The 19,897-nt window shown below is 46.9% G+C and overlaps 3 protein-coding genes across 20 annotated transcripts in view; 2 read left to right on the top strand and 1 right to left on the bottom strand.

Moving 5' to 3' along the window:
* The window catches only part of LIN54 (lin-54 DREAM MuvB core complex component), a 36,832-nt gene extending 33,568 nt beyond the window's left edge, over window positions 1-3,264 (top strand). For 3 of the 4 annotated variants that reach the window (XM_031596686.2, XM_031596687.2, XM_090138995.1), the window contains one exon: window positions 12-3,264. In XM_031596686.2, the coding sequence (XP_031452546.1) occupies window positions 12-213 (202 nt within the window). In that variant the 3' untranslated portion in view covers window positions 214-3,264. The remainder of the gene's footprint in view (window positions 1-11) is intronic. The other variant, XR_004167357.2, reaches the window with a different exon arrangement.
* A 1,818-nt stretch (window positions 3,265-5,082) lies between these two features.
* THAP9 (THAP domain containing 9) lies at window positions 5,083-9,699 on the bottom strand. The gene is made up of 5 exons (XM_031596685.2): window positions 9,445-9,699; window positions 9,183-9,378; window positions 8,899-9,097; window positions 8,672-8,822; window positions 5,083-7,487 (listed from the first exon to the last, which is right to left on the bottom strand). Exons 1-5 carry the CDS (start codon window positions 9,522-9,524, stop codon window positions 5,573-5,575), a joined length of 2,541 nt encoding a protein of 846 aa, XP_031452545.2. The 5' UTR covers window positions 9,525-9,699; the 3' UTR covers window positions 5,083-5,572.
* A 142-nt stretch (window positions 9,700-9,841) lies between these two features.
* SEC31A (SEC31 homolog A, COPII component) overlaps window positions 9,842-19,897 on the top strand; it is a 33,974-nt gene continuing 23,918 nt past the window's right edge. For 12 of the 15 annotated variants that reach the window (XM_090138989.1, XM_031596674.2, XM_031596677.2 and 9 more), the window contains exons 1-10: window positions 10,305-10,387; window positions 10,616-10,698; window positions 11,022-11,145; window positions 13,386-13,584; window positions 14,942-15,037; window positions 15,570-15,710; window positions 16,495-16,637; window positions 17,332-17,431; window positions 18,302-18,463; window positions 18,656-18,808. In XM_090138989.1, coding sequence (XP_089995115.1) covers window positions 10,620-10,698; window positions 11,022-11,145; window positions 13,386-13,584; window positions 14,942-15,037; window positions 15,570-15,710; window positions 16,495-16,637; window positions 17,332-17,431; window positions 18,302-18,463; window positions 18,656-18,808 — 1,197 coding nt within the window. In that variant the 5' untranslated portion in view covers window positions 10,305-10,387; window positions 10,616-10,619. The other 3 variants (XM_090138987.1, XM_090138992.1, XM_090138988.1) reach the window with 3 other exon arrangements.

Genomic DNA, 19,897 nt, shown 5'->3' on the forward strand with positions numbered 1-19,897 from the left:
TTTTGTTTCAGGCTGCCCTTCACATTTGTAACCAAGGAGGTAGCTGATGCAACCTGTGAATGCCTTCTGGCGCAGGCAGAGCAAGCTGAGAAGATGGGCAAGTCAAAAGCAGCAGCGGAGCGCATGATCCTGGAGGAGTTTGGACGCTGTTTGATGAGAGTTATTAACTCTGCAGGGAAGTCCAAAAGTGACCCTTGTGCCATGAACTGCTGACGCGTGCACATGAGCCACAATGAAGCAAACTGAACAGAACACTTAAGGCACAGGGACACTTTGATTTGGAATAGAGGATTTAGTAACACTTGCCAATTTGGTGCTTGTTTTAATTGACTTGCAGAAGATTAAACAAGAAAATATTTTATAACAAGATTTAGAGCCTTTTAAGTCTTAGCTAAATTCTCTTCTACATAAGATGACTCCTAAAAGACATTTTTTCTTCCTGATGTACAGCTTTTAACTTGGTTTTCTTAAAAGAAAAAAAAAAGAGTAGGTGTTTTCTTCCCTATCCCCAAAAAATAACTGCCTTAAGGGCATATATAAATTATTATAATATATTATTTACAGTACATAAAGTTGTGTTGCTTTGTGCAGGAAAACAATGATAACAAAGATACTTAGGCAACAGGCCCACAGTGAGGACTATACGTGTATCAGTCACTTCTGAAAGGAAATATGTAAAAGTCAGCATCTGAATGGAAGGTAGTACCTACACTTGGGACCTGACATGGCATAATCCCTTAGTGAGCAGAGCGGTATAAAATACAAGGTGAGTATACAGTGGTTGCTTGCAGATTTATTGTCAACAAGTGTTTGGGAACCTTACCAGAGTGGGCCCTAAGGAATTCTGAGGCAATAGAATAAATGGAAAATATTATAGATGATCATGGATGAAGGCTCAATGTTTTGGTGTTTGTTTGGTTATTTTTAATGGAACTCAGAGGCTAAGACAGTGGTCTGCTCTTAAAAGTGAGGAAGAACAGCCATGTTGCAATGCTACTCTGTCTACCTATTCAGCAGGCAGATGCTGTTGCTTGGGTGAAGCTTGGTGTTCAGAGCTCTGCAGCAGCTCAATCCTCTCTGCAGGTAGTGCTGTGCAGGCTGTTGTGTTTTCAAGAATTAAGCTGTTCCCATAGAAAGATATTTGAGCCTGAGTAGGTGAGGGTCAATGGAGACAGGAGTGCTACAGTTGTCTTAATGAGGACTCGACAATCTGAATCTGAACTGACCTGCAAATGCAGGAGGAGATACTGTGTTCAGCCTGGTTGTGGGTCTTCGTGGTGCTACTCGCAATTGTGGTGGTTTATTTGGCTTTAAAGGTTTTGTGTTTGGGTTTGTTGGGTTTTTTTGAGGGCTGTTTAGAATGATGGAAAGCACAGTGATCAGAGAGGATGTTAGCACAGAATCAAGATTACTGCTAAAACAGATGTATGGATCCTTTGGCTCAAAAAAAAAAAGAAAAAAAGGGGGAGGAAAGTATACCAACATAAAACAAGTCAAGGTAGAGCTGTATGTAGAATGGGACAGGGGAATTTTCCAGTATTTGTTACAGACAGTCTCAGATCACTTTCTTGATAGTGGAACATCTTTGCAAAATCAATCTCATACGTTACTTACTAATGTGAATGTCAATAACTATGTTTAATCGCAGGCATTTTTAACAACTCTTTCTGTTCCCTTGAACAATCTAGCTAGGTTTTTCCAAAAAGGATTTTGTATCTTCATGTAAAACTGTAAACACAGAGAGATGCAGCAGAGCTCTTCCTCCACGTTTTCTAGCAGAGCCAAATGCCTACATGTGCGTGTGATGGCAAAAAGATGGAAGGAGGTTCTGCTTCTACTAGAATGGCTTGGGGGCACAAAGAACTGGAAGGTGGCCAGCAGCAAGGGGAGGCCCATCAGGTGGCTGTTGGAGACCAGATCTGGACTACTGGTCACTATCAGGCTCTGTCTGGTAGTAACATCTCCCTGAGTGTAAACTGCGAGTATATTAGTGCAAATCTCTGGAAGGGAATCCATCCATCTCTTCTGTAAGTAAATGTCTGTTTTGTTTTTTTTCTGTAATTAAGACTTGGGTTTATTAAAAGTCAGTACAATAACTCCTTACATGTACAAGGGCTGCTCTGAAAGCAATGCCTCCTATTTTATTACGCTAACCCACAACGTCAGAGGCAGATGTTAGTGGTGTGGCACGAGAGGTTGAACCTTCCTGCCAACATTCTGCTGGGGCACTCTGACAGAAGGGCATCTGACATGCAGGTACATGAGGAGAAGGTGTATCACTGAATTCCTCCATGCAGAGAAAATGGCACCCGTTGACATTCACCAACTCTTGCTGAATGTTGATGGAGACCAAGCAGTGGATGTGAGCACAGTGAGGTGGTGGTTGTGAGTTTTAACAGTGGCGACTGCAGGTCACCTCTGGTACAGACTTTTACAAGCGTAGCATATGGGCTCTCGTTCATTGCTGGTGAAAATGTGTAGCTAAAAGTGGTGAAAAAGTGTGTTGCAGCTGAGAATTTGCTCTGTCAAATACTGTTGCTGTGCTCTTTGTTGCAGTTTACGTGGAAATAAATGAGGCATTACTTTCAGAATAGCCTACATAGTGCAGATATTCAGTTTATTTCTAGTGACCTAATGTAGTATGTCCAGTAAGATTTGTATAAATGTAAATTAGTGTAAGTGAATAAAGTAATAACTACTTACATTATTTTTCAAACAGATTGCAATATGCCTTCTTTTGTTTAGACTTCAATCCATGTTAATTTTGTATATATTATGTGTCTTTCTCTAAATTGCACCTTTTGTGATGTGTATTTATATACAGTGTGCAGAAACTTGTGAAATTTAGATTACAGTTGTAATTATGTATGATGGCATTGCTTGAGAATATTTTGCTTCTAAAGACTTTGAAGGTGCAATCAAAAGCTCTTAGTTTTTCAATTTTGTTTTGAGCAAGCTTTCTCCAATATTAAGCTGGGATTCTTCTCTTCCCTTTTCACTGGTGTAATATGTACGGATTGGGTTTTGTACTTCCTTAGCCATTTGCATCAAACTGCTGGACAAGATTGACAGTCAAGCTCATGCAGTTGTGTGAAAATAATTGGGAATGGGACAAGGGTTCATTTTGTAGTTCTGTTTACATCTGAAAGTAGAAAAACTAAATTTATATTTACTAGACCTATTCAAAGAATACACTTTTCTATATTGTAAAAATAAAAGTCAGATAAATCACAAAGAAAATAAACATTTATACTATTCTGTAAATGTTTAGTACTGCCTTGACTTTCCAATACATGATTGAATCCTACCAGAGATAAACCATTGGTTATTAGTGTACTTTCACACCTTGCCATGCATGGCATGTAACAATGCAGCTAGTGTTCTGGCTCTTGGCACTGTGAGATGGTATCAGGACGCAGGAGCAGCCCTGGAGATGTGGCAGCAGCTCCTGTGAGTGTAGATTGCCAGCATCTGCAGAAGGGGTAAAAAGGAGAAAAAGGAGGATGAGCAGAGCACAGGGAAAGCAAACACAGTTTCATGTGATAATACATGAACTTGAAAAATATATGTGATGGCAAGGATGCAGTAGAAGACTGAGAGAAGAAATTATTATATCGAAATGATTTGAATGAATTTGTATGGATTCCAGAAGTGCAGAGTACTGGCACAAGTGTGGGTGCTTCAGAGATGGTGAACATAGGGAGATGGTGCTCAGAAGAGAGACTGTGAACAGGCGCGCAGTGGAGAAAATTCCCTGGCAATAACTGCAGCATTACAAATACTCAACAGTTCCTCTGAAACCTGGCAGTTCCTGGAGTGTGAGAACAGCTAAAAGCATTTCTGCTGGGCAACAGCTGGTCTGTATTTTCGGAAATGAATGTTTAATTTGCACAGGACTCCTATAACAACTGTCAAGCTTTCTTTGAATATCAGATGGCTTTCCTAGGTTACCTGGTAACTGCAACTTGTTTTTCTTTGTTTGTTTGTTTTCTAATAATGTACTTCTGGCTCAGGCCTAATTCTGCTAAACCCTGGGAAACTTCAGCAGTGTTTGAAATTTGAAAACTCTTTCAAATCAAAATTTAAGTGAAGTGCAAAAGGATGGATGAACTATGTTGGACATGGGCACCACTGGAGGTCAGAGTCTCATTCACATTTTTTTGTCTACGAGCATCCCCTTGGGGAGAAGACTCAGTTTGCATCAAGCAAGACAGACTCACTCAGATGTAAACAGGAAGTGGTAGCAGGCATCTATCCAGCCAAAAAAATCTGCAGCAAGGAAGTGCCTGCTCCCCTATGACTCATCTCATCTTGTGGCTGGAGGTTTAGGCAATGCAAATATTCTAACTCAAGTGCAGTAGCATGCAGCTTAACCAACCATAGGGATTCTGGAAGCATTTTCTAGTTGACCCAAAAAATGCGTACATATGAGATGTTTTCCTGCAAAATGTATTCTAGCTGAAATGGTTCCGTGGCAGTTAGTGATGGCTTTTTGCATGGGTAATTGGACTGGATAGCCAGAGAGTTTTGTGGGAAATACTCCTCCCATTTCCATGGATGCAGTCTCTGTTCTGTGTAGCAAAATGTGAGCAGTGCAACAACAGTTACACGAAATTCCTGTTGGAGGCAAAACGCAGCATACCGAGGCACCTTCCTCACCACAATACTGAACCGATTGAAGAAACCTTGCCTATTGCTTTGTTCAAGGGAAACAGTGTCTAAGCATGGGAAAGACCTGTCTTGCAGCTCAGGGTACAAGCCTGAACAAGATGGAACGCCAGCTCTAGGATGAAGGGCTGTGCTGCACAGTGACTGGGGGATCTCTTGGGGGCCATGTATGGGATGTGAAACACTCCCCTTGCTGCAACATGTGTGTACGTAGATGTGTGGTGCTCCTGCACAACTGATGAAGTAGCACTGCCCTTGTGCCTTGAATGACAAGTATTTGCTTCACGTCCGCTACCTTGTTTGTGAGACACGTGGGTTTAGCTTTGCAGTAGCTGTAGTCCTCTCTTCACCAAATTCTAGACTTAAACAGCTTGCATGCCTGGCTCATCAGATCTATGTACAACTCAAGTCCCATTTTATTTCCATATGATTTATTTCCATTTTTAAGCATTTTCCCTTCTCTTACTTCCAGCTTATTTTATCACAAATGTGCTAATGGTAAAATCAAGCTAGCAGCACACCAATCTCCTGCCCCCTGCAAATATGGATGTATCGTATCTCCTAGCAAGAGCGCTCGCAGCACTACGGTAGCCAGCAGCAGGAGCAGACACCATGCTGTCACTTGCCACCTCCCTGGGCATTTTAAGCAACTGTTCCCTATCCTGATTTACCCTGAGTTGCATGAAATATGTGGCTGCTTCACAGGGTTGCTTTGCCTACTCAAACTGGGGTCAGACCATTCACAGTGTTCCAAGTCATCACTCATCAACACTAATTTTGCCTGGCAAATCATGGTAAGACACATGTGGTTTGCTGGCACTATTGCACGGATCTGGCCACTGAGCCTCTATAGAGGACAGCAATAAATATTCATTATCCTGCCTGGGTTTGGCTTGACCAACAGCTACCTAGCTGTGATAGGAACCAAATGCTTTCCCTTCACTCTCTTCAATCTGTGTCTGCCACAGTGGTAACTGAAGTTCAATTTTTGGGCTTGGTTTGTCCTGATGTTTAAGTAACACTCTGCTATTCCCTTCACTAAGATTGTGTAGTGATTGTCAGGGTGCAATTCCCCCTCGCATAAATGCTCAGGAAGGGAGGGGAAGAGGTGATTTTGTCCCAGAAGCTCATGGAAAATTTTCTGTTCTAGAGACAAATAACATAACTTGGAGTTCTTGTTGTCATCTCCCAATTGTCTGTGCCTGCTCAGGACTTGTTCAGAAATGTATGCCACACGATGCACACTCGCTGAGGGCAGGCTTAGTCCATGTAACTTTTTGATGTAGAGCACTGCTCCACACCTTAGCCTGCTCCTATCTGACTCAAAGAGGGATGCAACACAAGCCTCACATTGCAAGTTGGAGGCTAATTGCTCAGCAACTAAGCCTGCAGCAAAGGTGATGCTCTGCTTGTGCAACGATAGGTCTGTAAGTGCATTGCTCAGAGAAGAGTCACACAAAAGAAGGCCAGCACAAGGGAGCTCAGCTGCCAGCATCTGCCTGTGAGCTGGGTTATACTGAGAACAAATGCTGCCAAGGGTAAGGCCTGTCCTGTGAGACAGGGACAAGTCCAAGCTGCTTATGTGTGCTGTGCTGTGCAGAGTGTCTGGTGCCAGGCTGCAGCCAGCCAGCACTTTGCGGTAGGCAGCCTGAAACATGGCACAGGTGGGGTTCCCACTGCCAGCACTGCAGGCTTGCCGGAGGGCAGAGAAAAACTGCTCCAACGGGTCAAGGCTGAAGGCAGAGGTCAGGAGGCAGTGGGAAGGAGCACCCTCTTGAAGCACAGGGTTGCTGCAAAGCCACTTAAGGCTCTCAGCATTGAGCAAAAAGCTCAAAAAGCCCAGTCTGCGTTTGCTCTTAATAATGTATCTCCCTGTAGAGTCTGTTAAGGTAACAAAGAAGCTCTTGGCCTCATGGAAGAGGGGGCTGATTTTGTTGTAATTTCTGGCTAGCAAAGGCCCCTTCAGTCCACTGCCATAGGGACCTCTGCCATGAAATACATCGCACAGACAGCTCATCATACGCAGGAATTTGACTGTACCACCACAGTTCTGAAATGAGGCCAGGCCCAGCTTCTGGAGGTGCTCCAGTGCATCAGCAACACCCTCACTGAACAACTGGGCAGCAAGGTTGACCTTTAGCTGGTAAGTCTCTTCACTCTCTGTATGGCCTGACCTGAGCCCTAACAGCTTTTTCTCCTGTAAAGTTGCCAGCTCCACCACATGCTGCCACTGCACAGTGTCACTGAGCCACTGTATCTTCTGGAAGTATTGCAGCGTGTTCCTTATCAACTGGAGAGCATGACAAACATCAAAGAAGTATGCAATGCAGTGAGTGGAGCTGGGCGGGTGATGGAAAGCGCAGCGGATCCTTTGCGGGTTGATCCTGACCCCCAGAGCTCTCGCCGTCTCAGCCCCGTACGCGGTGGCACCCGATGTCACGGCCAGCACTGTGACACCAACGTTGTTCAGCTTACTGATGGCCTGACGAAGCAGCTGAGCCAGCAGGCAACCAGTCATGCTGCTCACAAAGAAGTAGCCGAGGGGAGCCCTCCAAGGGCTTGAGATACCGGCTGCCATGACAACTACTGCTTCTGAGGCCAGCGGAGCTTCATCAGCATCAAGGCTGCCTGCTCCCAAGTCAATAAAGCCGGTCAGATGCTGGGTCTGCCGGTCCCACTCCTGGCACTTCTGCAGGGACATCTCCTGTACCATCAGGGCACAGTAGCAGTAGGCCTGTTCCCCTCTCTCCACCTTTTCTTGAAGCTGGAGGAATATATCATTGCTGAAGCCTGGAGCAGCAGCATCGTTAGACAGCCAGCTGGAAAAAAAAGGAGCATGTGTTTAGGGGATGTGCTTCTGAGAAAACTGAAGCAACAGCCAGCACAGTTCACCACTTTATAAAAACTGTCAGGCACATAAAGAGCTGCAATGCAGACCCAGCCAGCACACAGTGAGCTGAAACACGTGTTTCTTTCTCGCAGCCCAGTGATGGAAAGTCAAACAAAATTTTCCAAATGTTGAAATAACAAAGTGGGTTCCTGCCTCTAAAGTGGAGATTAGGACAACAGAAAAAGGAAACTGAGCAGAGTACAATAGAGCACTGCAATGGCCCAGCAAAGCCAGGCTTCTCTCCACAGCACTTTCTCCATGCTGCAAACCTTAATCTGGTTGAGATCTTGGAGCTTAATCCTACTCTCCTCAGTCTACCGTGTCCTCCGCCCCTCCCCCTCCTTTGGGCAAGGTCTGTGGAGATGCCAGGAACTTTCTTCAACTTTTATGTTGTGCACTGTTACTTCGCCCCTTGCTAATGCCTCTGGCAGCGCTACAGGTTATGGATTCTCAGCCCATGCAAGGGAGTTACTTGCAAGGAGTTATGCAACTCAATTATATGTTTTGGAAATGTCTCCCATAAATTACAATCAGACGTTTCCAAGTTCTCAGCTACTTCCCTCAATCCTCACGTGGCAAGGTAAGAAAACCCAAGCTTCCATCCTGTCTGCTTAGTGTACTCCTTCCCTTCCTCAAGTTCACTTCTCTTCCTTTTTCCAAAAAACTAGTCCCCAGTTTTTTACGTTAAATTAAATGAACGTTTTTACGTTTGCTTTCTGCAGATGCAGTCCTGTCCAACTCTCTGGGCTGTTGGAGCAGTACAGCAGGTGATTGCTTAGCTCCTGCTTCTATTTAGGGGCCATTACTCACAGTTCTCTTCCTGCCTATAAGTGGCAAATCCCTCCCTTCTCTCATGTCTACGCTCTGAATTCTAAGAGCACGGATTGAACAGTATTTCTGTGCCCGTGTGTCAAAGTGGGGTCAGAGGACCTCAGCCTTGCTGTGGTCCTTTGTTTCCGCCACCCACAGAACCCGAGGTCCTTAAGTTAAGTTCTGTCACATCAATACAGGGGGGAGAGTGCTTTGGCAGGTTCCCTGGAATTGCTCACGCAGGGGTTGCGCCGCATACACAACCCCTCACCCCACACGCAGAAGGGCTGGGAGCAGACTTGCTTGGTCAGGCTGGCGGGATGCGGCAGGGGGAAAACCTTCCTCAGCTGCTCGTAGGCGGCGCGGTGGCGGAGGTGCAGCAGGCAGGCGAACCGTCTCATGGCAGGGCAGTACTCGGCGGGCCGCCTCCAGCGCCGGGCGCCACGGGGCAGATCTGCTCACAAACACAACACCGACAGAGCGGGCAGCAAGGAGCCGGGAGGGCAGCGGGGAGCGGGGCCGGGCCCTACCTGGAAACAGCGCCCGCAGCACGCGCAGCGCGGCCCGCGGCAACCCGCGGCGCGCCGCCAGCTTCCGGACGGGCCCGCAGAGGCGGCGGGGGCCGGCGGCGGGCGAGACCGGCCCTGCCCCGCTGCGGCTGTACGTGTGGTCCTGGCTCCGCAGCGCGCTCCGCAGCGGCACTTTCCGCGGGTGGCCGCGGGGCGGCTCCTAGGGCGGAACGGCGGCCGTTAGCGGCGGCTGGCGGTGGTTAGCGGCGGTCGGGAGCCGTTACAACCCCTCTCCCTCAACGCACCGCCAAGGGGAAGCGGGACGGCACGGCCCCCCGCCGCAGCTTGCGCCGCAGCCCGTAGCGCTCGAAGTCGGCCTCGGCGAAGTGCCGCGAGCAGAGGATGGCCCCGGGCCCGGGGCTCCAGGCCCGCCGGCTTCGCGGGTCCAGCCGGTTGACGGCGCGGATCCACTCGCGGCGCTGCGCGGCGTCCACCGGGAACCTGCGGGTGGAGAGGGGTCGGCAGGGCGGGAAGCGCCGGAGGCTGCGACCCGCCGCCCGCACTCACTGGTGGAAGGAGATGCCGCGCTCCCGGCTCCGCCCGTTGTCGCGAGCGCTGCAGCCCAGCGCCGAGCAGCTCCGCGTCATGGCGGCCTCATCGCGCGCCGTCGCCCCGCGCTCATTGGAAGTCTCTTCCCGCCCGCCCTCCTAGTCTTTATCGCTATTGGCTCTTCGGCTTTTCCCCCGGAAGTGGAATTGGAGAGACAGCGCCGCACTTCCGCCTCGCTGCGACGTACGCGCAGCAGGGAGACGTCTCGGAGACCAATTAGCGGCGCCTGTAGAGAACAAAGCAACCAATGGCGAGCGGTGATCCTCGCGACCAATAGCAGCGCCGCTTCCGCCTCCTTTATATGGCGGGGCGAGGAGCGGGAGTTCTTCTTCGCGCCGCGCGGTGCAACGGGTTGGCAGTGGCTGCGGGGCTGAGCGATGCCCAGCGGCAGGGCCGCGGTCGACGGCCGCTCGGCCCCGCGGCACCGTAGGGTTGAAGCATCGCCTTCTCCCAGTGTGGTGCTTGCCTGCTGAACAGCGTGGGGGACGCGGCCGGCGGCCCGGCTCGCGTTGAGAGGTCGGCTGCGCCCCCTCAGAGTCTAAAGTAAGAAAATAACCGTCAGAAAGGGGCGCCCTGGGCTCGGGGCGGGGCGGGGGCCCGTCCGATGATGAACCTCAGTGCTGTTCACATCCTGACACGCCGTGACGAGCGCTGTTGAGCTGAGGACGGCCGGCCCCGCTCCCCCCGCACGGCGGTTCCGGGCCCGTCTCCGGCCCGCCTAATCTCCGTCTCTCCCCTCTCTCCAGGTCCCGGCCCTGAGCGGAGCCCGCAGGAGGCCCGCACTCCCCCGCCCCGCGTTGGCAGAGGCGAAGCCCCGCCCGCTGCCGCCCGGAAGGCGCCGGGAGCGCCCGGAAGCGGGAGGCGGCGCCGCGGCTGCCACGTTGGAGCGGGCCGGGAGCGGGTGAATGCCGGGCCGGGGCTGCAGAGCGGGGAGAGCTCTCGGTCATTGGGGTTTTTAGCCTCGTTTGTTGTCCGAAATGAAGCGTGCGTGCCCGCCGGCAGCCGCTCGCTAATTGGGCTCGGGGCCACCCGCTGTCTGAAGGGTCGTTCTGAGGAAAAAGGCTCCGTTCTGAGGGGAAGGGTGCCTTCTCGTCTCTTCCTGCGCTTAATCGGTGTTTTATCTTTTCAGCAAAATGAAGCTGAAAGAGATTGACCTCACTGCCATGCAGGCATGGAGTCCTGCCCAGCAGCACCCCATTTACCTGGCCACTGGTGAGTTCTGGGTGGCTGTTGCCAAGCAGTCGCGGTTGGAGGTTAGCTGATAGCTTGTGCTTGGAGGACTGGATATCATTGTACGGTTCCTCTGGGGCACGGGAAGACTGACACTCCAACAGCTTTCCCTGTTGGTGCTGGTGAAGAAACTTCCCTGCAGGGATCTGTGGATATAACTCCATAGAAACACGCCTAAATAATTAAATCAAAAAACTGATTCTGTGTCAGGGTCGGTTCTGCAAGGGTAACGGTTTTAATGTCCCTTGTTGTGCCAATCTGCTGTGCAACGTTTCTTTCTCATTAGTAATTGTGTTCCTTTGCAGGCACATCAGCCCAGCAGTTGGATGCAAGTTTCAGCACAAATGCTTCCCTGGAAATATTTGAGTTGGACTTATCAGACCCTTCACTGGACATGAAGTCGCGTGCTGTCATTTCCTCCTCTCACAGGTAGCAGTGGGGCTGTAAGCAAGCAGTAATGGGGACTGCTGTGTATAGTATGTGCCAAAAGACCAGTGCATAGTGTTTGACTGCAGCTGTTTAGTAGAGTGGCACCTGGGTGCTCTCGCTGTTGGGGACAGCTCAAGTGTCATTGTGAAGGCAAAAAATAGGACTCTCAGGTGCTGCAGGCAGCTTTTGCGCTCCCTGAACTTTAGTGTGACGTTAGATGGGAGGTATGGATGTGTCTTCTGACCACAGGGAGCCACTGGCATTCCTCAGAAAACAGAAAGAAAGATGTAACTGTGGAAACAACCCATTTTTCAAACTAGCACATCTAGTTTGGTGTGTTGGTGATTTGGGGGGATTAATCTGTGGCAGCAAACTGGGTCATGTCTTGTGTATGGTGTCATACGTCCCTGCGCATCTGAGAAGCTATGCTCCTGTCCTCACAGCCTTAGGTAGTTTTCAGCTCTTTACCCTGCGCTCCTCTGAAGCAATGCTGCTCTCATCTAAGCGCCACGTGTCCTCCTGCACAGTGCTTGCAGTAGTTCTCCAGTAGCCACAGCAGTGGTTGCTACGCGTCACAGTGGAAGTGCAGGATAAGTAGAGAAGAGGGTGACTGTTTCCATCACTTGGAGCAGATCTATGGCTTTTTCATATGAGCTTCAGGGGTAGCATAACCAATTGTGGTGACCTGAAACTGTGAGCGGAGCTGCAGGCAATTACAGCAATTCCCCAGTATGTCTGAGTGACCTTTTGGTACTCACAGAAAAGCAATTGCTGTCTCCCACCTCTGATATGAGTGGAAATAACTTTAGCGTCATTCTCTATTATCCACTTCACATCAGTAATTTCAAGACCTAACAGTATCAGACAGTTTTACCTAATGCAATTTCCTGGGTTTGTATAAATTCGGTAAGAAGATGCAGAGGGATTGAAATAAGGACTATCTTTGTACACAGTGAGACTGTGGCTCTGTTTACAGATGCCTTCCTGATTTGAGTAAACAGCTGTTGCAGTGGCTTTGCAGGAGGAAACACAAAGTGTTATGCTGCTGGCTTTGATCTGTGTCATCTCTGTAGTGATAATTCCCTGGCTGCTGCTGGGGCTTGCCCATCACTGCCCTGCAGTCATTGCTTTTGTAATATGTGGAGAGGAGAGGAAGAGCCAGCAGAGCCACAGACTGTGCCTGAAGGCCTGAGCTGTGGGCTCTTTAATGCTCTTTACTGATCCACTGAGAGCACAGCGAGGAAGCTGGAATTTTTCCATTTCTAAACCTTTTGAAATACAACTGATACTTTTCAGAGCTTGCTGACTGGCATTTGCTTTACTGATTTTTCAAAACACACTTCTTACGGCCAGCATGCTGAACTTCTTTGAGTGCTTCCTTTGGTGAATGTTTGACTTTGCCCCCAGAAAATGATTTACAAATTAAAATGGCTGAGTGGAGAAATACACAAAAGATGAATCTGGTAACAGGTTCTGTTAGTTGTCCTCCTATGGAAAATTTCTGGCTGCTGTTAATAGAACTATATCTTGGAAAGAGCAAAGTGCAAAAGCAAAATGATTGCATGATTAATTCCAATTTTTGTTCCTGTTTTCTTTTACGATACTTTAGACCTGTTGTATGTTCTGATGGTATGATACTACTAATCCTCTGACAACCTGTTGATCTCCCTATTTCTTCTGCCCTTGCATACTACATGCAGAATTACAGAAGTCAGAGTACCCAGAGAAAGGGTTTGCCTGATATTGTGAACGCTTTGCAGTCAATTAGGTTTGCTTTCTGCTTGCGTAACACCTGTGATGTGATGGTATGTTGTTAATGTAGAAGAAAACCATGCTTTACATACATACATCCTGAATACCCAGGAATGCCGTCTTGCTTATTCAACAAGTTAGATCTGAAGGAAACGTGTGGGTTGTTTTGTGGGGTTTTTTTTTGAGCAGTGACACAGAGGCTTAAAAGTGTTTTTGGTGTATTTGATTTCTCTAATTCAGCTTGGGAAATAGATAGCAGTCCAAGTGACGGATTTCTGATGTAAGTCATTTGCTGAGCATCTAGTACTACAGATGGAATATTTGCACTTCCAGGAGCACTGATGAGAGAAAGGTTTTGCAGTTCTTTTCCAGCTCCATCTTTTTTTTTTTCCTCCCTTGTACAAACAGCTGCCTACAGATAACAGAGGCTCATCTCCAGGCTTATGGCTCATATGGATGGCTGCAGCCTGTGTCTGTCTGTCTTGCAGGTACCACAAGCTGATTTGGGGGCCGCACAGCATGACTGCAGGGGAGAGCGTCTCTGGAGTCCTGATTGCTGGGGGTGAGAATGGGAATGTCATTCTGTATGACCCAGCCAAAATCTTAATTGGAAACAGTGAAGCAATAATTGCTCAGAAAGACAAGCACACGGGACCAGTGAGAGCACTTGATGTCAACATGTTTCAGGTGAGTTTTCAGTTGTTGTTTATCATGTGCAATCATGGATGAGTGGCCTGTTTTAACAGATTGTTACCATAAATGTACCTGTGTCTTTCTGTGGTCCTGACAACAATGACTCTCAGGGATGTGATTTAGCAGAGGGTTGTTACGGAAGTATGGTTAGAACATGGTTGGACTTGGTGATCTTTAAGGTCTTTTCCAGCCTGAGTTGATTCTATGGTTCTGTGATTCTATGACTTAAATCTGGCCTTTGCATGTATTTATTAGGAAAAATCTGTCCTATTGCCAGCATCTTAGCATGAGGAATGAAAGACTTGGAAATGGCCAGATAATTGTTTTCCCTTGTCAGTTGATGTTGTCAGTTTATCATGTGACTTTAGCTCTACTTTAGTAGACGTGGTTTTCCATGTTGTTTTAGTCACCATTTTTAGTTCCAACAGGCTGTTCATATGTTGTTCTTATCACACAAAATATTTCTGTGCTTTTGCTCTTGCTTCTGGTGTCATTGTTTTTTAGATTTTTTTTTGTCCTGTGGAGGTGGAGTAGGGCTATTAGCAGCTCAAAATATTGTCACTTGGAAAAGGGGGTCAGAGGAAATACACTGTGGTGTGGTGTCTCGAGGCAGAAGAGCTCAAGATCAGCAAGCTTTCCTCACTTGCTGATGAGAGTTTAGTTCCTCCTAGATACAGCGGCTCAGTTTTTTCTCAGTTCTCATGCAGCTGGTGAGGGCTGATTTGATTCTGTTTCCTAAATAACACTTTTGTCTATACACAGTTACTTTTAGCAAGGCCACCCTTTGTTTATTGTGTCTTCTCTGAAGAGCTTCCTCTCTTTTTCTGTCTCTTATGAAGTCAGGATTTGCACGTCAGCGGCCATAAGATGCTATCAAAGGGTGCTCAATGCCACTAACCCACATCACACTGCCTGGACATCTTCATCCTGGCCACAGGATTGGGCTGGAGGCTCAAGTGCCATGTTCCCTCCAGCCAGCCCTGTCCCGGGCCAAAGTGCTGCAGTGCTGCTTCCCTATCTGTTCCGTCCTAGAAATGTCAGCGCTGGGCCCTCTGTGGCTGTAGCCTCCTCACATGTTCCTCCACTGCATGGCAGACACTCAGTGAAACAGAAATCTTGTTTGTAGCACGCTGGTCTGATTTGGTGTAAGGATTTCTTCTAGTTACTCAGCATTATCTTCAATCTCCAGTGTTGCTGCTTTTCCCTTAAGCTGCTCTGTGTGAAGTGAAGGCTGTATCCTGAGCTTGTATGAGAAATTGGCATGGATCTGTCCATCTGATGCTTCCCAGCAGCTAGGACTGCAAAAGCTGGTGCTGAAAATACTCTTACCATCTTTTAATGTGTCTTACAGACTAACCTGGTGGCCTCTGGTGCTAATGAGTCTGAAATCTATATCTGGGACTTGAATAATTTTGCCACACCGATGACTCCAGGAGCGAAGACTCAGGTACTAGATTGGTATTCATGAAATGCTGCAGAGTAAACTAATGAAAAACGTGAATGTTTACTTTGGTTGTGAACTCATTAAAACCAACAGCATTGAAGGGGGTGGGGGGAAATGTTCAATTTTAACTTGATTAGCTGTTAATTGCAATTAGCAGTGAGCTGCGTTTCTGGTAATGTTAGTTACAGTCCTGTGATAAAACAAATATTTTCATATTAATATAAGTAAAACCAAGTTCCTTTGCTGCTGTTCTTGAGCAGCTTTAGTTTGTTTCCGTGTGGTCATTTTGAAGGAAGCTTGCTTTTGTTACAGATTCCTGCACAGGATTTTCTGTTTTGGGTGGTCTGTTTTTAAGCTGTGCAATCTTTTAGTCCATGTGCTTATTGACATTTGGGAATGCAGTGCAACAAGAAAGGCTGGGTTAACATTGCTTTTCCATCCTGTGGGGAGGAAGTAGAAAAGCTAACAAACTTTCTCCACTCCTTGAGACCTCATTTTGGAAAGAGTGTGACAGGCTGTGCTGTTTGTGTGACAGCCTCTTGAGGACATCAGCTGCATTGCATGGAACAGACAAGTCCAGCACATCCTGGCCTCTGCCAGCCCCAGTGGACGAGCTACTGTGTGGGATCTCAGGAAGAACGAACCCATCATCAAAGTCAGTGACCACAACAACCGGGTGAGTTAGCTCTGGCACAGCTGCATGGATACTTATAGGGAAGTGCTGGTGACTTGCATGTCACTGGCGGAGCTTGATGAGGATAGGTCTTGGTGATGGTACACCACAGAAAAGTTTTACCCATGAGCTGATTGCCCCTACTCCCGTATACTTAAAGCCATCTCATCTTCTCCCATGTTGTCAATAGAGAAAAGAGCCTGTTTAGCTCGTGGAGAGTGAAATATTTGTCTGATTTGTTATATTTATAAGTGAGTATTGCTATAAAAACACTGAAGATGTAATGAGTTCAGGAAGAAATTTACATTTGTGTGCTCCTGAATTAGCTGCTTGGTCACTGCACTCCTGCTCAGGTAAGTTTCCTAATTTCATATGTCAAGGAACAGATACTTAAAATAACAGCAGTACAGTAAGCTGTTTTCCTTGTATAATTGTAATGGTGTGATGGAGTGTTCATGTGATGATAGCCTCTGCCTAACAATGGCTTTTATTAAAATACCAATAAATACTAAAGTAGTGAAAAAACTCTGTACAGCTGCTTTTACAGTATTCTTGGATTAAAACAGTTATGAACAAGAGAGCCTTCAGAATCTCACTCCAAGTCTCGCTCATGGAGTTGAGGGCAGTATTCCAATCTGAATGTAGTCAGAAGCAACGTCCAGAAGAGTACAGCTGCAAACTGGCATCTTCCTTGACTGTTTTCCTTGCAAATCTATCTAGACTGGTGGCCTTCTGTCCTTTAGCACTGTATGGTTACCCTGTGCTGTGGCACAATGTTATCCCTCAGATGCACTGTTCGGGCCTGGCCTGGCACCCCGATGTTGCTACCCAGATGGTTTTGGCTTCAGAGGACGACAGGTTACCTGTGATTCAGATGTGGGACCTTAGATTTACCTCCTCACCACTGCGTGTTTTGGAAAGCCATACGAGGTACATGACTCCTGCAATCTGCTGCTCCGTAATGTTCACTCTGTTGATGACTATAGCAGTTAGTACATCTCACTTTTTGTGTAGTTTCCTGTGAATGCTTGCTTAGTTGAAGCCACTTTCCAGCAGCAAGCAGTGTTGGATACTGCTGGGTGGAAGGGAATGGGCCTCACATTAAAAATAATTTCCCCTTTAACTAAAGTTTGTTTCTATTCTGTTGAGAGGCAGCTGGTTCACAGGGTTAGCAATAGCTTGGTTTACATAAAGAGCAGCAGTGTCTCTTGCAGCTACCACCAAAACTGCTGCCAGTGGCTCAGCTGATACGAGTCTTCTGCTAATAAAAAACTGTCAGACTTGATAGTAACTGTTCCTACCTATCAGGTTGCATAAAATGTGTTAATGATGGTACAGGCAATTGAACCATTTGAATGGATTGGTATCCATATTTGCACATAGAAGTGTTGAATTTAATTTTCATATATAGTGACTGTACCTTTACAGCTACTCATGCAAAAGATAGAAAGCATCTTTTCCAATATATCAAATGCTGATAACATTAAGAATTCTTGTCATAACAGTGGGAGGAGTGGGGAGGACATTTTAACATAGACTGCTTAGCTACTGTAGCAACTTGCTTACAAAAACCATTATTTTGCATTTATATTAATCTGTTACTTGGTTGTGACTTCTCACACAGGGGTATATTGGCCATTGCTTGGAGTATGGCAGACTCAGAGCTGCTACTTAGCTGTGGGAAGGATGCCAAAATACTGTGTTCAAACCCTAACACAGGCGAGGTACTGTATGCACACCACTTACTAAAAACTGCTTGGACGTGTCATGGTGTTATGTAAAGTAGTAATTTAAGAGCAGTTGATCTTTTTTCAAGCACTTTCACTAATTTTTGCAGACATCTCGCCTGCTGTGTGGGCAAGATAATTCTGCAGGATGGGGAGGGATGTGTTGTCAAAATTCAGACTTGGCTGCAGAAGTGTAAAAGCTGTATAAGGCAAAAGGTGGGGTGGCAGATGTGTGATCCGAGCTGGATTCTGAGCTGGGAAGCTCTACATTTGGATGACTCATACTGCATGTTTTGATTTAAAATAAAAGCATTTTCCTGGGAGACAGCAAGGCAGCTACTGCTTGGTCCCTTCAGCAAAAATTTAGTAGGCAAGCAAAGAAAAATTTTTCTTCATGGTTAGATGTCTCTTGTAGTAGTAAACTTGCCTGTTCTGGGCCAGGAGAAATTGCTGGGAACACAAGTTTTAACTTTGCCCAGAAACTTGCCCAGTTTAACTTATCCCCAGAACAGACTGCCTTTGGAGCCTGGGTGTGTTCCCATGTTTTCTGGATGAGTTAGCACGACTTCCAGCAGCTCATTGCAGTGCACAGAGAGCCAAGTCAGTAGCTGTACACACAGCACAGACATACACTGCCTGCTTAGCTGATCATGTGTGGAATAAACAGAAAAATCAATGGGAATAGGAGATAAAGCAGTGGTGTGTGGTGTTAGATTGTCACGTCCTGCTCACTCAGTGCGCATGGGTGACATGGGGGCTACTGGGGAGCAAGAAGAGCAGCTTCATCTCACATGTGGGAAAGTTGTTGCTGCTGCTCATGGTATTTCATATATGCTCTGATGTGCTGGACTTGTTTTTGCTGCCCAGGTGCTGTATGAGTTGCCCACAAACATGCAGTGGTGCTTTGATATCCAGTGGTGTCCCAGAAACCCTGCCATCTTCTCTGCAGCTTCGTTTGATGGACGGATCAGCATTTACTCTATCATGGGAGGCAGCACGGACGGTTTGAGGCAGAAGCACGTTGACCAGGTATTGAGAAGCATGCAGCTAAGACAGTGGTTAGAAAGAGGATAAAGCGTGGGTTTTTGGGTAGCCTTTGGAGGATGTTCCAACTGTATGGTTGCAGGAGTACTAATCTGCTGTGGAAAAAAAGAAATAGTTCAGTTTATTGGAGATGATGTCTAACTCTTGTTTTTTTTCTACCCCTTTTTATTTCCAAAGCTTTCATCCTCATTTGGGAACCTTGATCCATTTGGTACAGGACAGCCTCTCCCACCTCTGCAGCTTCCCCAGCAGACTGCACCACAGAGTGTTGTTCTACCCCTAAAGAAACCCCCCAAGTGGATCCGGCGACCTGTGGGAGCATCATTCTCAGTGAGTAGAGATCATGTCTGGGCATGGCTGGCCACACAGGAGGAAGATAGGTAGCGGTGGCACCTGCAAAGCACATCTAAGGAGGGGAATTTATTATTGTGCTCCACATTGTGAGAGTGTGCCATCTCTGCTGGGGTGATGGGAGATGCTCACAACAGGCATCTGGACTGGGCATTTGGGATAGCATGCCAGCGAAAGCATGACAAAAATGCTTGGAGAAAGAAATCAGGAAGCATTGTGTTGCTCAGAGGCACTTCTTTCTGTTTTGGAACTTGTGTAGTGTTTGCTTTGAATAAACAAATATATTATGGAAGGGACAAGTTGGGCAGCTAGCTGAGATTTCAGTGCAATTTGTAAGCATTATGTGGCTCAGCGTGGAGAAAGGTAACTAGGTAAGCTCTGATGGAAGGTAGGAGGAGCCCCTGAAACAGCACACAGGCCCAGGCTCCTCTCTGGTTGTCGAAGTTGCAGAGAAGCTGTATGAGAGGCAGGCAAGGCCCTGCTTTTCATGACAGCAGAGTCACTTGCTCTCCAGCTCCAACAGTGCTTGCTTTCTTGACTCTGAGGCTGTTTCCTGAGAGAACTCATGAAGATTTTTAGGCAGGCAGTCTACTTGAAATGGATTTCTGTGCCAAAATACTGCCTTTATTTTCATCAGGGTGTCTGCTTATTCATCATCTCATCCACAAATTAAATGCAGCTTTTCACCTATCAAATAGAAGCAATATTGCCTAGCCACTGACTGATTATCATTTTATAACAGTTTATTTCCTTGTCCTAGTTTTCCAGCTTGTCAGCCTTTTTCTTGGCCATGCTTTTTGTAATGCTCACTTTGGTCTGGCCTATGTCAGTTAACTTAAAACTATCAAATGAAATAATATTAAAAGCACCACTTAATGGTTTTTTTCTCTTCCTTTCTGTTGATTTTATTTCTTTCTAAATGTTGATTCAGTTCTCTGCCCATCTCTCAGTACTTTGAATTTGCAAACAAGCTGCTGTAAGTAGGGTACACATGATATTTGAGCATCTAATGATGCATAGGGCTTTTTAGTGTGTTGTAGGTTAACCCTAGTAAGCCCCTGATCCTCT

Source organism: Phasianus colchicus, chromosome 4 (genome assembly GCF_987193195.1).
Source record: "Phasianus colchicus chromosome 4, bPhaCol1.hap1.1, whole genome shotgun sequence".
NCBI lineage: Eukaryota > Metazoa > Chordata > Aves > Galliformes > Phasianidae > Phasianus > Phasianus colchicus.